The sequence below is a fragment of the Spea bombifrons genome, chromosome 3 (genome assembly GCF_027358695.1).
Source record: "Spea bombifrons isolate aSpeBom1 chromosome 3, aSpeBom1.2.pri, whole genome shotgun sequence".
In the NCBI taxonomy this organism is placed as follows: domain Eukaryota; kingdom Metazoa; phylum Chordata; class Amphibia; order Anura; family Pelobatidae; genus Spea; species Spea bombifrons.
The window spans coordinates 79,812,925-79,831,367 of record NC_071089.1 but is presented as its reverse complement, the minus strand read 5'-3'; the positions used below and the strand labels follow the sequence as shown (position 1 = coordinate 79,831,367).

General features: G+C 37.9%; 1 protein-coding gene across 1 annotated transcript in view; it reads left to right on the top strand.

Annotated features, from left to right (window-relative positions):
- Positions 1–18,443, top strand: part of DLGAP2 (DLG associated protein 2) — a 355,391-nt gene that overhangs the window by 189,461 nt on the left and 147,487 nt on the right. The window contains exon 4 of the mRNA XM_053459998.1: positions 12,634–12,666. Coding sequence (XP_053315973.1) covers positions 12,634–12,666 — 33 coding nt within the window. The remainder of the gene's footprint in view (positions 1–12,633; positions 12,667–18,443) is intronic.

Sequence of the window (18,443 nt, the reverse complement as noted above, 5' to 3'; positions counted from 1 at the left end):
CTGGAATCTTATTAGCAATAAACATGAAACTGGGAAACAGGGGTTGCAGGAGTGCTGGGCTTGTTCAATAGTTACATTTTTATGGACCATTTAACAGTGGTTTTGATGTGAGCTGAGAATCTGAGAGAGTAAAGTGGCATTGGAGAAGAAAAGCACAGAGGAACAGAAAGAGTTTAAGATGTGTAATGTCTAATCAAGAAGGTTGACAAAAAGCCTTTGTGTCAATTATATTAATTGTGAAGTAACCTTTTTTCCACGTTTGGAACATTTGTTATTTTTGCCATGTAAACTTCCTTCAGTGACATTAAACTCTATACGCCAGGCGTGGTAAAAAATCATCAGAATATATATTGCTGTTTAAATGTTTTATTTCAGCAATTTACACAGCATTAAAGTAGAATAATTTGCATTTTAAAGTTACCGGGATCTTGATTTTTCCTCGATTAATCCTGACCTATAAAAGCACAACATTTTAAACTACATCATCAAGTTAATATTCAGTTCTGTGCTTGGTGTCAGGATTTCTTATATTGAGTTTCTAGTTTTTAAATTTATATTAGGATTATCATTAGGTCTGTGCTTGTATGTGCCTAAAATACGCAATATAACCAAGAATAGACAAAAAAGCTCTCAGTGAGTGATACAAGGTAGAGGACTGCATTGAGAGGTGGGACCCACCAAAAAACTTGCGGGGGCAGGCGGTCTTGCTGGTGTTGCAGGCGAAAGCGGGTCAGACACTGTACCTGCGATGTGACGTCACTTCTGCCTTGTTCCTGGGCGGAGCAAGAGAAGAGAAGCTGTGAGGGAGCAACTTGAGGGCAGCCTTGCGGGACTGCGCGGGAAATCTGTAGTTCAGGTAAGGAGGTGGGCGGGATTGACCACAAATTGCGGGATTGGGCAAAAAATCAGCGGGAGCTGGCGGGAGCGGGATTAAAAAAGCAGTCCCGCGCAGGGCTCTAATACAGGAGAAACAGAGGAGTAGGTACTTAATGGATACAAATGTATCACGTCCAATCATAAATGAGGAAAAAGTAGGAACATCAGCCAGGATATTAGTCAAAGCAGTTCTTTTCTTTATTTCTGAAAACAGAAACAGAATGGTTTCGGTCAACTATTATCCTGGCAGATGTTCCTACTTTTTCCTCATTCATTCACTCCTCACTGAGAGCTTTTTTGTATATTCATTGTTGCTCCCTAGCGAGTAGAGTCCACGTTATAAGCAGCTCCGGTGTTATATATAACCAAGAATACACCCTGGTACAGAGAAGGACACTTGCTTTAGTTGTAATATTACCACACCTTGAAACTTCTCAGGGTAGCCTACTTTGAGTGGTTGGGCTAGCTCTACACAACCTTTACTAGGAAAGAAGTGGGCAGGAGTAGGCAAAGAGTGAGCATGGTCAAACACTGCTCCCCTGCCTGTTGTAAAAATAAACAAACCAGAGACCCAGGAAAGCATGGCTCCACCTGGGGACTCTGTGTTAAACCTGGACAGTTTCTAGATATTATTACTACTCTCATCCTTGTCAGCTAACACTGATCATAGCAGCACTGAAAATTGGCAGGGTTAGTTTAGATACCCTGGCTTTACAAAGGTTGTAAGATGCAGATCATTCACTACAAATGCTATGAAATAAAGAAACTGGTATTTATTCTGCATTGGAGAACTATGTGTTAATGCTTTGATTCCTAGCTCAAGCTATTATAGGACAACTGAGAGAGTTACATGAAAAGGGCTACATGAAACCCATAGCAAAACAAAGCAAGAATTCAGTGCATGCCCAGTGGATACTATTAAAAAACCATCTAAGGCGTAAATATTGGGGATTGTGTCACACTATATGTTACTTAGCCTGCCATTACCCCAAGTTTGGCGAGTCCTATCTAATTTTTCATGGTTGTATTGAAAGAGGAAATATTTGTTTTAAAAAGGTCAACACACACATGCCCCACCAACATTTCAGGTTCCCAAAATGGGATGCCATCTTTGGGGGGTGTGGCTAGAGGCAGTTGGGGTATGGTTAGAGGTAGGACTGAGGGCAGGGCAATGCACTTACCTTACAACCTCACAAAGCATATTACATCATATCCAGGCACTCAGTTTTAGTGCATCATGAGAATGCCATATGGGAGAGCTGATTAATGTCTATGCTTCAAAACCACAGATCTTAATCGATTTTTACAGTTTGTTGGGCCAGTCAGCGGAGATTCTCTGATCTAACTGACCCATGATACCCACTGCCTGATAAAAAAGGACAGTGGGGCAGCTCAGTGAGAAAATGCCCTTTTAAATCAGGATGTTCCAGGAAGGAAAGGGAGATAGATGCCTAATTGTCCTCCAAAACAATCACCAATTAGCTTGACTTTAGAGAACACATGACAGCGTTATCTTTTTGGGCAGGATGTAGTATGAGTTACTCTGCCTTACCTTTACCTTATTGATTGAAGACACATGTTGCAAAAAGTAGCCTGCACTAGTTTCATTTAATTCCTCCACATGGTCCTAGAATAAGGTTGCCTTTCATAGCAAGAGAGCATTGTCACAAAATTGTCACAGAAATCCATAAAAGTTTCCATCTGTAATAATTAGTTTTCCTTTAAGATACCTATAACATTCTAGAACACCTCTTGCATAATAAAACTGACTGCTCTGTGAAATATATATAATATAGGAGCTACTGGATAGAAACAGAACCAGATACACAGGCTCATTAAGATTAACTCTTGAGGCAAGTAAAATTATTTTTGTGAATGTATTTTAATCACATGTGTATAGTAAAATCTACCATGTGTTTATTTCAATGAGAGCATACTGTAAAAGGTGTATTATGTATCTGTGTATAATAAAGAAGTGTGATTTTATGCATTTTTCTTTTAGGATTTTTGCCCTTTTTAATTTCTCTAATTCCTTTGTAGGTCTTTTCTATATATCTGCAAGGTAGAGATCTATTATTTCTTCTGATAAAACATGAATGACTTAATTCTTTCTAATAAAGGACTTACCAGAAACTAAATGGCTATGTTCCAGCAATTTAGTAGCAGAGTCATTAACCCAACCTCTATAATGAATAATCATGGAAACTTTGCATACTCTACAAAACTGGAATAAGATTGAAGATGTAATCTCCAAAATTGTAATTCTAATGAAATGAATGGTGAAATAAGTGCTAACAGTGCAATTCCAAACTTGTTTGAAGAGTAGAAGGTGTGTACAACATGATTTATAATCTTATAGCTCTTACAATTAATTTTAGAATCCATTTTTTTCATTTAATTTCTGTCCCACAGAATTATTGCTACACATGAAAGTTTAGCCATAACAGTATGAACACCTGCCTGATATTGTGTAGGTCCCCCTTTTGCCGCCAAAACAGCCCTGACCCATTGAGGCATGGACCTCTGAAGGTGTGCTGTGGTATCTGGCACCAAGATGTAAGCAGCAGGTGGGGCCTCCATCCCAGTGCTATGTGTTCTCTAGGTAAGCGATGTACGCGCACCTGGCCATCCACGTGATGTAAAAGAAACTGTTTCATCAGACCAAGCCGCCTTCTTCCATTGCTCCGTGGTCCAGTTCTTATGCTCACATGCTCATTGTAGGAAGTATCAGCAGTGGAAAGGGGTCAGCAGTAGCACCCTGACTGGTCTGTGGCTACGTAGCCCCATATGCAACAGACTGAGATGCACTGTGTGTTCTGACACCTTTCTATGAGAACCAGCAATTTGAGCTACAGTAGCTTGTCTGTTGGATTTGATCACACGGGCCAGCCTTCATCCTTCACTGGCATCAATGAGCCTTGGCCACCCATGACCCTGTCGCCAGTTCTCCACTTTTCCTACCACTTTTGATAGATACTGACCACTGTATTCTGGGAACACCTCAAAACAACTGCCGCTTTGGAGATGCTCTGACCCAGTCATCTAGCCATCACAATTTTGCCCTTGCGAAAGTAACACAGATCCGTACGCTTGCCTATTTTTCTTGCTTTGAGAGTGAAATGTTCACTTGCTGCCTAATTTATCCCACCCACTGACAGGTGCCATGATACCAAGATTATCAGTGTTATTCACTTCACCTGTCAGTGGTCATAATGTTATGGCTTGTCAGTGTAGCATACTACCAGGGCATATATTATTACACAGGGTTCGTACAGCAATTTAGAGATGTAACATTACCAGGTTCTGTGCTGATGCAAGCACCATAGCAATGCAATGGAATGGTCTGTTTATTACATAAACTCTACTATGTGGTTTTCTATTAATACAATCTGAAAATATCTGTTATGGTGGTAAAAAGGAGTCCTTGTCCACCACTGAACCATGGTGAACTTGACTGTAGGATGAATAATACTGTAGTTCCAGGATATTAAATGCATCGTTGACAGTTCTGTGCTATATCAGCAAGTCTGTAATTATAGATTTTTATAGATGTTATATGGGGGGAATAAGGATTTTTTGGAGGCAGTGTGCCCCATGATAAGCCTTTTAACCCCCTTTATGCCACTCTGCCTCTAGAAATGCCTTTTTACCCCTATATGCCACTCTGCCTCCAGAAATGCCTTATACCCCCCTAAATGGAACTCTGTCGTATGATATGCCTTTTAACCCCCTATGTGCCAGAGTGGCATAGAGGGGTATAAGGCATTTCTGGAGGCAGAGTGACATATAGGGGGTATAAGGCATTTCTGGAGGCAGAGTGGCATATAGGGGGTTAAAAGGCATATCATGGGGCAGAGTGGCATATAGGAGGGTATAAGGCATATCATTATTAAATATTAAAAATAGTTTACATGAATTAATAAAGAAATACAAGTTTCTTACAAGAATATCGTGAAGAATAATGTGATCAGTGTTTTGTTCCACTGAATAAAATGGAACTCTTTCATCTAAAAATGTTTGCAGTAGAAAATGTTTTGATCCCATTATGTGTAATGTATTTCATTTATTAGGGTCTTTTAACACTTTTGCTTTCTGGCATTTTAATACAAATAGTGTGTTTTTTATATAGCAAATAGTGTGACTCGGGTATGTATAAGGGGTGCGTGTGGGTATAAGAGCTCGACTGCGAGATAAACTATATGGGGCTGGTCTCCAAATGTTTCCTGGGCTGCTTTTCATTCCCAGTACGGCCCTGGCCTCTGCATTAGCCTTTTGTGTGTTTCTTGCCATACTGACCCTTGGACTGCCTCTGGATTGCCCTTTTACTTTGTGCCTGCCATAGTGACCACTGGTTTGGCTTACCAACTGTTTCCTCCTTGTATCTGTTCATTATCTCTGTGGCTTTTCTTGTCACCACAGTTAGTAGCTCTATTCCCAAGATTCATACTTGCCTGAAACCAAATTCCAACTTTCAGTGCTGTACCATGGGAGTAGGAACCGGGGACAGATCCCCCCCAGTAACTCATGCGGTGGGACCGATAATGAAGAAATCCCCCCAAGGCCGTAGAAACCCCCCCAATAGAAACGCTGAGCGGTCGTTTTAAGCAACTGCTTGGCATCCTTCTGTCTCCTCTGCTCCCTGCTGCCACCCGCCTCAACGCTGCCCCAACTGCAGTGGTGGGAGCGTGAGGCGTCTGTCTCGGTGCCGGCGCTTCACGCTGAGCAGTGAAACCGCGCGTATTGTGGCAGAGCAGCGAGACAGAGGCCTCGCGCTCCCACCACAGGACTGCACGGTAAGTGAACTACAAAGGGGGGTAAGGAGACGGTAGCTAGTGAGAAGGGGGGTAGGTAGAGGGTAGCTAGTGAGAAGGGGGTAGTGAGAAGGGGGGTAGGAAGAGGGTAGCTAGTGAGAAGGGGGGTAGGGAGAGGGTAGATAGTGTGAGAGATGGGGAGAAAGTGGGGATCTGATGGGGGAAAATGCTGTCCCCCCCAGATTTTTAGGGGTTCCTACGCCCATGTGCTGTACCACTAGCTGGGTACAGGGGTACACTAAGGCTGCGTTTTTGCTCCAGAATGGTGCACAACAGAGAATAAACATAATTTATTAGGATGAGAAACATAATTTAGTGATGGTATTTGCAGATTGAATAGTTGTGTTGTGGCTGGCAGTATGCATATAGACCATGTAGAACCAATAATTAGTGGGGAATAAGTAATACCAAATAAATCTAAAATGCCAATGCTAATAGGATCTTGCTAAAAAATACCAATCATTGTGTTTATTGTTGTCCATGAGAGGCTTGGGCTATGTCCTCAAAAAGCAGGTTCTGTTTAAAATACCAGTGTTTTATATAGTGTTTTATATAAAACTTGTTGAAAATAGCTATATACACTGCCTTGTCATTGTGTTTTTGGAGCTCTGTGAAAAATGTCAAATGTTTGGCGAGTATTCTTTTTATGAATCTGACTTTTATCAGTATACACCATGCCTAGTGAGGTTTCTTACAAATTCACAATAGTTAGTGATTTTTTTGTCACCATTATAAATGAATGTTCACATTTCCTAAAGGACTACCTGTGATTTTGATTGATAAAATTAAGTTATGATTTTGGATTAAAAATACATATGCTAACTTTAATGAGAATTAATTCAGATTTTGTGTCTGCAATAGGAGATTAATCTTATCATACCGAAACCCTTTAAATAGCATCAGTCCTTGCCTGTCTATTGAAGGATCCAACTTAACTGTGTTTAAATATATTTATTCACTGGATACACATGTTTTTAGCTTCGGCTTGGCTATGACTACAAAATTGACTTGTCCCTTTCCTATGTTGACCTGTGTTAATATCTGCTGTGTGTCAACCTTAGATTAATTTCTAATCACGGCGATGTTGTCCAGGACTACTTTACGGCTTCTATTTTTGAACCTTATCAGTCCTTGGTGTCTTGTTGGTGACAAAGTCCGTGACAGCCAAGTATCCAAATTCTCAAATGAGGAAAAAGGGGCACTGCTGAAGGTGAAGCCCATGTCTCCTGACATTATTGTTACAGCAAGGGGGTTCAGGTTGGCCTTCAAATATTTGGTTGAATAATACTTTTTATCTTGAGGGTTATTGTTTAGCTGATGTGGCCCTTACTGATTACATCTCTTTTTGTGAATCTGTTAAGATGGATATTGTGGAATAAGATTCATTCATGTAGGTTCTACTATCTCCACCTTTATAATTAGTATCACCTATTCCCTACCTTGAAACAGTCATCACTTTGGCAGTGACATTTATCACATAACACAATTTTATAAAAACTGATGAGCAGTTTTGCTGAGAGAATGGCCTTTTAAGGATGTATAATATTTTGTATAAAGCAAATACACATTTGCATGATGGTGTCATTTGTTTTATCTTGTACAAATTACAAAATTAAGTTTCTCATCTTCTAAAAGACCAAAATTGCATTAAGGTAATGAAATTATATTTCATTTGATATATCATTTTATCTTCTTGTCTACAAGACTCTTTGCTTGCAATTAACCATTCTACTTCATTTAGCAACATTATTCAGCTCCAATAGTGTATTTACTACCCTTCTTTTGGTGGTTGGTATTGTTTAAAACATGGTAAACGCAAATAAAAATAATTGAATGTCTTAGTGGTCACTCAAAACAATATTTGCTGCCACACCATTAACACTCTGTTGACTTGTCATGAGAGCAAGTGAACATTTAGCTATTTAAATGAAAATGTCACCTGTATTTATGCCGTACGCATGAAGTAGTTGTGAAAATGAGTATGATGGTGGGATTTGAGAAACAGTGACTTCTCAAAACATTTACATCAATCACATGAGCTTAGGATGCACGGGACATCGTTATTGGTGCAATACATTCCATGAAAGTATTAGGTTAATAAATCAATATATGTCACCGAAGAATGTCAATCATTATCATTGGTTTGTTAAGAAATTAAATGGTAAGAAACACATTTGTACTTTTAATTAGAATTGTATACATTTATATCTAATTGACATGGGTGCCAACTTTTCTTAAAAAGATGTATATAATGGTGCCTGAACATGACTTTATGGACCCTCCGCATTGGTTTCAAAAAGGCATGACAGCTCTAAAAAGAACTTAAATGCAATGTTGTTGCAGATATAGATCAAATATTAGAGGGCAGCTAGGAGGTCACTGAAAAATACATTGTTCTTTCTTAGGTAATTTGAGAGAGACTAGAGATGCCATTTTTTTTTCAATCTGCCTAGAGAAAACCAAATTAGTATCTGCTCCATTGAAAAAATGGATGGTTCTGGAGATGACAATTTATTTTTAGCTTTGATGTAATTTTTTTTCTTTGTTCAACTAAATGCAGATTGAAGAAAAACACTGAAAGTCTATGTCAGCGGTTTGCTCTAAGACGTCATTTAACATTTGTCAATAAACTAGTCTAATTGGTTGAGCACCACTAAGTGATTTATAGACCACAACAGTCATCTGACAGCACCGGTTTGATGCTATTAGAAAAACAAGCTTCAACTTTAGTGCGGCAGAGCATTGAGGCATTGCATCTTTTGTTGCTTGAAGCAGACATGAAAAAATGTACAGGCTACCCCATTTTCATTTGAATGTCGCTGTTAGGGAATATCTTTCAACTGAGTTATAATCATTACACACATATATATATATATATATATATATATATATATATATATATATATATAATTTGCTTGAGTAATATTTCTTAGCTACAATATGTGATTAACTACAGGAACATCTGGTCTCTAGTGAAATAGGTGTATGTTTAAACTAAAGCTAAAAAAGTTGCTTGAATAGGAAGCACTGTTTTCGTAACTTGACAACTTGTTTAACCCCTTAACGACCTTTGCCGGTTCAGGACCGTCATGGAAAAACGGTCGCTTAATGACCTTTGACGGTCCTGAACCGTCAAAAAATTAAATAAGCTTAGAAAGTGATCAACGAGTCAAGTTGATTTTCCCTGTCAATTATGATTCTAGATGGACAAGAAGTGTTGTTATTATTTATTATCGCTTATTGATTTATGTAGCATCATGATATTCTGCAGTGCTGTACAATGGGTAGACAGGACACAATAAGTAGTATATCACAAAACAATCTGGATTTACAGAAGCAAAAGGCAAGAGGGACCTTGCTCAAACAAGCTTGCATTCTAGAAGATTAACAATAATCTTTCAACGGGCTGCACGCCAAAAATCTTCTAGTGTATCCCGTCAGCAATAGCGCACCCATAGATCTGTGGCACACAGGGAAAGGGTGCCGAAGACCCACAGCACCTCCACAAAGCATCCTCAACAGCTGTAATGTGCAATAAAGGGCCGAAATATACGCATGTAAGTGGGAGAGAAAAGCACACAGCTTAACACGTTTTGCGTCTTAATCATACTAATGCATAACCCTTAACCTGGACCTCTGTGCAATGGACACAAACAAAATGTACTGTGGATTTAAAAATTAACTTATGACCACTGTTTTGAAGTGAAATAATCAGCTGCGATTTCTCTCTGGATAAGACTAACCCAGTGACTTGAATCCAAGTCCAAAGAGGATTATAAGGACTGTACACTTATTGGATTTATCTATATTTTGTAAAGCTTCATGAAGCTCCGCTAAGTATTCCTTAATGCTTTACAAAGCTTTGTGAGTGTTTAATTTGGATCCTTCTGCTTCTCTCACCCTCTCACTTTCCATCTGGTTCCACTGCCTCTTTTGCCATCAGGCTAAATGATCCATGTACAATAATCAGATGCTCTACTTGCTAAACTATCCTAGCTTGGTGGTTTGAAGGGAAATATTTGCATTGGAACAAGGTTTCTTCTTAGAAATCAACAGCACATATTCCTCATCCTTGGTTAATTTCAAAGTTAGCAATATTTGTATATAGAAGAATATGTATATATATATATATATATAGTACATTTACACATGAAAGTTGGTAGTATAAGTGTGAAAAGATAAAACCTACTGAGTTGTAAACGTACATATGTTTGAACTATCATGGATGGGCCATGAGTCTCAGCAGGTTTTGCTGTGATCTCAGTCACACAGTCTGAAGTTGACTCCTTCAAAGTTTACTATGATACAATGATATCTGAGCATCCAAACTAGTGCCATCCTCAATAGAATCACAACGGGAAGCCCATCTTGAATACATCTAACTTAAGTAACTTTATTTCTTTGGTGGAACTCTTAGACCCTTTGCCAACATTGCTAACTCTTCTGGTTTGAAATGAGTTAAGACACTTGTGGAAACATAGCATTTGTGTGTGAGATGCCAGAGCTATAATCTATGACTCAGTTAAGTGTTCCACGATATGCTCAGTGTTCAGTATTCATCCTTAAATGTGATCTGCAGGTAAAATGTCATAATGGAAATCTGCATCAAATATGTCACAACTAGTCATTTCTCTTCCTACAACCCATATGTTTTAACATTTACATAGTACTCCCTTGGAACTATTTAAGAAATAACACATGCACTATATAGACAGAAGGTCCATAAAAACATGGTTGGATAAGTTTGTTGTGGAAGAACTTGACAGGCCTGCACACCCGAGCCCTGACCTCAAACACATCGAACACCTTTGGGATAAACTGAAACAGATTTGTGAGCCAGGTCATCTTATCCAACATCAGTGCCTGACCTCATAAATGCTCTTCCATTTCCAAAATCTTGTGGAAAGCCTTTCCAGAAGAGTGGAAGCTGTTATAGCTGCATGGGGCAAATCAACTACATTTTAATGCCTACATACAGTATTTAGAAAGCAATGTCAGCAAAGTCCCTGTTGGTGTATAAGGTGTACATTTATTAGATAATCTGAAGTGTTAACTAAATATATCATTGAATCAAATGCTTATATGTTTTTAGATACCGATGGTATTACAATATGCAATCATTTTATACAAAAACACAAATATAACAAATATCTCAAAATATGAGCAACAGCCACCAGAAGAATGAGAGAATGAGATGTGTTGTCCTCAGATATGTGGCCTTGAGCAGGGTCATATCACATAACTATGTAGAGAAATACAAATCAGTACTTCCATAAAACTGTATCAATATTTAAGTGTAAATTAATAGAATTTTAAAACTTAGCGTTATTTCCTTTATTTGCAGCGATGTCTTTGTGGAATAATAATCCCCTTCTCAATTGTTATCTACATTTGTCAACGTTCTAAATGTTTGCCTTTAATGCCAAGATAATTCAATTCCTGCAATTACCATATAGTAAGGGTCCACCTAAGTGCTCCTTCACGTGACGTTACATGACATTGTAAGATTCCGTACAGAGAGCAGCACCAGAAAGATTTTTGGAAGCTAGTAAAGACGTAAAACCTCTTTAAATGGTGTATGAAATATTTGGATGATTTTCACTGTAAATATGTTCTTAGAAAAGGCTGGCTCTTGTTTATTTTTATTAAAATACCGGGGCAGCCAATTTATCAATGTAAGAGAAAATACTGTATAGAAATCATCATTTTTTGGTAATAGGAGCTTATTTTCTATATTAAACAGCTACATTTTGTCAGTTTTTCAAGATATTGTAATTGTTATTTATATATCTGGATCACTTTAATTTTTAGTAGAATTGGAGGAATTGATGACCACAATGAGAATTCTAAGCTTTTTTTAATTACTATTCAAATGAATGGTAAGAAGCCCAAATAAAGATTAAATACTGCGTTACTAACATGAGCAGATAATATGAAAGTAAAATAATTAAACAAATCAACAAATTATTGCAATTACAAATATAAAATGATGCCATTTTAATTCCAAAAGCTACAAGATAGCACTCAGGATGTTGCTTTGCGAACAGATTATGAAAAGCCCGTATTAAAACTAGACGTACACTTTTCAAGAATTTATACTTGCTGGAAAACATTGAGTGCTGGAGTGATTGGGCCCTACATCACAACGCAACTCTGAACCCTTACCTGGCCATTCAAGATTAGTCTTTTGCAAATAGATCTATGCTGCCACAAAAGGTACAGATCTCTGGTGTTCCCCTTACTTAATGTCCTTAGTTACCCTGTGGCACCATACATGTAAACAGATGTCCACAGTCTCCAGATATATGGTATAAACAAAAAATGCTCCTTCATCTTCATACCATTTTAATCTGATTTTGGAAACACTGGTGGTTAGTCTGTTATGGTCAGCTACAAAGACCAGTATGGACAAATCTTTACAGAAGCCAATTACCACTATCTGGTTGTCCCAAGCTCTCGGCACGGTTTCCAGTTTATGAATAAAGGTTGTAGCATTGGGGTCTAGAAAGCTTATGAGGCTCCATATCTGTCACAAAGACTTTTAGTGGGACCGATATAGAAATATCCCTTTTTGTACTTAATAAAAAGAAAAATATGATACATACCCCCTTGTAATAAAGAAGAATACTAAAAAAAGAGTCACTAATTATTACATGTTTTCTAGTTTCTTTGTCCATCATCATGATAATAATAAATGATAAGATATGTCAGGGTCTATCCTTTTTGTATTTATTCTTAGTAAAAATGTATCTGATCTAAATACTACCTTACTAAGTTAAAATGAAAACCAGTTATAGTACTGTTGTTATTATTACTGGTTTTATTACAGTCTTGTGATTTTCTGCAATAATGAATATACTAATTAAAATCCAGTAAAAGACTGATGGCCTCAAGAGAAATAAGATAACAGAATTTCTAACAACATATTTTGCCTTTTGTTTTCCAGAGTCTCAGTGTACATTGTGTGGTGATCCAGAAGGTGAGTGTGATATTTTTACTTTAGAGTAAACTCCTTAAAAGTGAACGTCTTAAAGCTTCAACAGGATGATCTCTTAATAAAAGAGTGTCGGAGAGCAGACGTTTCTTTTTTTGTGAATTAATGGTATCAACAAAATGCAAGACACATTTTCTAATGCTGCGCTTGGAACAGCAATTGAATTAAAGTGAGTGAGCACAGTACATGCTTTAGGCTCTAGTATTGTTTCAAAGCTTTGGAGTAAACAAATTGGAGCCCATCAATGACCTTGTAGCCTGTAGCCTCGTTATTGTTCTGTGTGACACGTTATGGATGTGATTGTGTTCTTTTAAAACAGCAGATAGGAAGATGCTTATTACAATTATCTCTTTATAGAAAGTAGTGGGTATTTTTAATACGCAAGTTGACAACAGATAAGACATATTTGGTCCATTTTTGCACCCTTTATTCATATCTTTTTTTGAAATGATTCTTCTGATAATTTTTCTTAGCATTCTTCGTGAAGGTATGCTCCAGTTAACGTGCATTTTTGTATGCAGTATGTACGTAATATGTTAAAGGTTTGTTTATCCATACATTGTAAACCAATGGCTTTCTTCACCTGTTCCATTGTATATATTATGCTGCAATGCCATATTGACTTTTGCTTTTGTTACTATAAAACTGTACCAAGGTTGTTAATAAGGTCTGTTAGGGAATAACATGGAATTATACATTTCAGTTTCCATCATGCATTGGCTTCTCCATACGTGTTAAAGTACATTTTTGTTAAGTGGTTTCACGACAGAGAGCTAAGCCTACGTTGCCCATCACATCATCTCATAGATGAGGTTGAGGTTAATTTTTCCGCTTTGTTTTTTTTATGTAATGTATTTGTACTAACAAGGATTACCACATCCAGTATTGCGTGAAATATTTATATATTCTACATGTATCATCCTGACCCTAACATTAAACACCTAGCACATGTGTGTATATTCAACACTTACGAATATGTTTTAATTCTTTAAACATAATACTGTGGAAATCGTATCCTCTTATGTATGGGTAGGAGCTAAACCATACATGCTTGTGCTTTTAAAAATACACCTATGTCAGGCTATACAGAGACAGAATGTAATTCTGTTATCGTCATTGAATTGCAATTAGCATTGTCACAATGATTTTTTATTTTAGCTATGTATAATGTAATTGTCAATTGATTGTTTCTGTTGAGGAACACTATGCTTTAATATTGTAGTACAGTATTCTTTGTAGAAAACAGTTACCTATTTAGTGTATATAAAGACCTGGAGCAAGTATGGGTAGTGTTTTCATATATAATTACTGAAAATTATTATTAGAAGAATTTTTAAAATCTGGATAGGATATGATTTCCAGCTACAATGTATTTCATAAATATAGTGACTACTGCCTAGTGGGGAAACTGTATCTCCCTACTTAATCACGGCAGAAACAAGTATAAATACAAGGAGTGATAAGATGCGACCTACCTATTTTTGAGTCTTTTCAATTTTTTTTGTGCGTGTTATTTTTTTCAGTGCCCTTATTCACTTGGATACTGTAGGCTTCAGAGGCGGAATCAAACAGTGTCCCACAGTAGTGATTGTTTGTGAATGCTATAAATGATGAATTGATAAGCAAAATTTGACTTTACTAAATAAGTATTGCAAGGTTAACTTAATGTCAACATTTTCAAATTCAGACCCTGCTGATCTGTTGCTTATGTGCATTTAATTAAAAGAGTAGCTAGCTAGTATGCATATTTTATATCTATTATTACATAAATATATATATATATATATTTTTTACGAATAATATCAGCAGCTAACTATGCAAATGTAACAGCTGACTCTCCAGATGGTGTGCTAAAAGGTATAATGGAGAAAAAAAGCAAAAATAAAATATCATCATTTGAATTAAAGTTTCTAAAACACAAGATATTAATATATTCATATTTTTGTAATGCTGCATAAATGTTAAATGCGGAATTATTTTTAAGCTTAACTAGAGACAACATAATAATGGTTATCATTTAAGTGGAACTTATTAAAGTATTATTTCTTTCTAATTGCTGAACAGACTTGTATATAATACCATGTAGTTTTGGTCTGTACTGTTTAATAAAAAAATGTATATGCTCCTGCATTGCAAATATTTTTTATTGTGAACAAATTAGTTTTATTTGAATAGCAGAGATAGCTGTGCAGAAACTTTTTAAAATATGCTTTACGATTGTTAAAAATGTTTTTCAAAAACAAAACACAATAATATTAACAGTGGGTAAATGAAAAAGTATACTAGTAAAATGTATGCCTCAGAGTCACTTTGGTTTTTAATACAAATTATGTAGCATAATTATTCACTATCATTTGTCTGAGAGTGTAATGAACAGGCAAACAGATTCATCTTGATTTGGAACTAAGTTCTGTATTTTAAACTGGATTTCAAAATCCCAAATAATCCTACAAACAGAAGCACAAAAGTTTCTGCTATGTTGTAGATGAAATCCAGTTGATCTAGAGAGAGGCAGATAGTATACATTTTAACAGCCTAAGACTGTATAATACACATTCATCCTCTTCATGATGCAAAACAGATGCCAGCATCCCTTAATTCTCCTTCCATGCATTGCCCACATAACAATAGCTGGCTCAACACCGTTGTCACAAGTGCTTAATTTAATTTTTATGTACCATTTGGCACAAAGCTGTTTGCGCTGAAATTGTCAAAACATTGTAGGTACGGTTCTGTGATTTAAATGAATAGAAAACAATTTAGTTCAGAGTCACTAAGCCATCCAGATCTAAAGCACTCATGCAACAAAAATATATTAAAGTTAGGGCACTTTACATCTATACTCTCATGGAGGAACTGCTGCATTTTGCCTTCTTGTAAATCAATGCAGTCTTGTTAATAAAAGCAATTTGAAAGAGATACCATTGTTATACCTTTATCTTTAATATTTTGCAGGGGCGTAACTAGAAGCCTGAGGGCCCTGGTGCGAGAATCTGTTAAGAGCCCCACCCCAACCCAATCTATCCCCTTCTCACACCATCTATCCCCTTCTCACACTATCTACCCCCTCTCCCTCCCCCCTCACTATCTATCCTCTCCCTACCCCTTCTCACCATCTACCCTCTCCCTATCCCCCCTTCTCATTATCTACCCTCTCCCTATCCCCACCTTCTCACTATCTACCCTCTTTCTACCCCCTTCTCACTATCTACCCTCTCCCTACCCCCACCTTCTCACTATCTACCCTCTCCCTACCCCCCTTCTCACTATCTACCCTCTCCCTATCCCCCTTCTCACTATCTATCCTCTTCCTACCCCCTTCTCACTATCTACCCTCTCCCTACCCCCACCTTCTCACTATCTACCCTCTCCCTACCCCCTTCTCACTATCTACCCTCTCCCTACCCCCATTCTCACTATTTACCCTCTCCCTACCCCCCTTCTCACTATCTACCCTCTCCCTACCCCCTTCTCACTATCTACCCTCTCCCTATCCCCTTCTCACTATCTACCCTCTCCCTACCCCCTTCTCACTATCTATCCTCTCCCTATCCCCCTTCTCACTATCTACCCTCTCCCTACCCCCCTTCTCACTATCTACCCTCTCCCTACCCCCCTTCTCACTATCTACCTTCTCCCTACCCCCTCCTTCTCACTATCTATCCTCTCCCTACCCCCCTTTGTAGATCACTTACCGTGCAGTCTTGTGGTGGGGACGCGAGGCCTCTGTCTCACTGCTCTGCCGCGGTGCACACGGCTTCACTGCTGAGCGCCAGCATATGGCGTCATATGCCGGCGCTCAGCGTGCAGCACCGGCACCCGAGACAGACGCCTCACGCTCCCACGACTGCAGTCGGGGCAGCGCTGAGGCAGGCAGCAGAGGAGACAGAAGGACACCGATCGGTTGCTGACAATGACTGCTCGGCACCCCTTGGGCCCCCGAGTGGCAGAACTCCAGGGTCCGGTCGCAGTCGTGACCCCTGCGACCCTGGTAGTTCCGCCACTGATATTTTGTAAGCAAATGTTGTGGTTTGGTAAAATATCCACTGTGTATTTTTTTTTAAATGCGTCATACAATCCAATATAAACAGTATTTAAAAACATTCTAAGTTTATTTGATACTTAGTATTTATTTGCTTTGAATATCTTGAGCTTCTATTCATTTTTACTGTATGGAAAATTTACTGTATTAGCCACCCTCCTGTGCCCTACAGTGTGTTTTTCTAGCAGGCTAGATTGTCTTAAAAATGTACCTTCTTTTAGGAATTACTTCTTCAAGAGAAGTTATTTTTGAAGTTAATCCAAGTTTATTGCCTCTTTAAAATGCTGTATGCATTTAAGTGCTTCAGTCGTATTTGAGTGGATTGTTCAAGACCCTATGGGGAATTTTTAGTGACAATTGAGAGCTTAAATAAGCTTCACCATTCTATACAGGACCATTTTTATCTATAATTGGGCCCTGGTCATACCTCTGATAGAAACTACATTATACGGTGAAACATTTTTTCATTTACAATCTAAAGTATTTGAAATGTGTTTCCCTGCCTTTCCTTAAACTTGTGACAAACAGCGGAAATACATTTCCACTGCGTTAAACACAGGTAATTTTCCAGTAGCCATAAATTACAGTCAGACAGTTCATTTTAGTCGTAACGATGTTACAACTTTTCTAAGACATTCAGTGATGAAACGTAAAACCATCTCTATGTGATTCCAGAGGGACACTTGGATCCAGAACTGGGCATTCATAAAGGCACCTTATGGCTCATTCAGCTTAATGGGACACAAGCGACATTTTACCAAGTTTGCCATTAATTCTCCCATTTCCAAAGCTCCTACTACAACACTTTCTCTAGATTATGCCCAAAGTAAATGACTTTCATGTGCATGTGAGCATAACATTTTTACAATGTCATCTTAAAGGGATACTATCACAATTTTCCGTTATTGTGTTACCCGACAAAATATTAATGCATCTTGGGATACTTTATTTTAAGCATCCATAGTGATCAAATCCTAACTTCAAAGTAGAATTAACCCCCCCCCGGTATTTATTTTTCTACATGTCCATGAGAAGAGGCTGTTTTTTTCAATGCCTCGAACCATTATTGCCTCACTTTTACCTATAGCTTGTACAGTGAGAAGTGATAGTTATTGAAGAGGTTGTAGATATTTAAATAGGTTTCCAATTCCAAATAGATGATAGGAAAGAATTCAGCATATTGTTATACTGTTGCTTAAATTACTAAAATGTTACCTGAGTGCTTTAACACCCAAAAGTGAATTAGTTTACACAGATAAAAAGGAGGAGTGCAAAGACTAGATGGCGTAATTTAAGGTTAGTGGCTGGGGGTAATGTGGGAATTGTTTTACTTTATAGAAAAAAAATAGATACCTTAAATATACTTCCATTATAAGTACATGTAGGGAAGCTAGGGGTGCATACCGCTAACTTATTGTATTAAATACGTATGTACGTATATTTGACAGCACTATAGTGCTTTAAGACATAAGCATAAGTATGCAGGCCCTGAGATCATCTGGACAGGGCAGGACTCTGGTAGACAAAGGCAGCCACAAGTAGGTGTAAAAATAGGCTAGGAAGTAGATGACACTGGACCGATTGCAGACATGAATGCACACTGAAGATGATCATGTCATAGTGTGGTGTCTGAGTCCTGGCAATGAACAGAAAACCCAGAGACATCTCAGTTAAGCCTTCAAGGTGTTACCGCCTTTGTCTCTCTCCCTTCTATTTACTT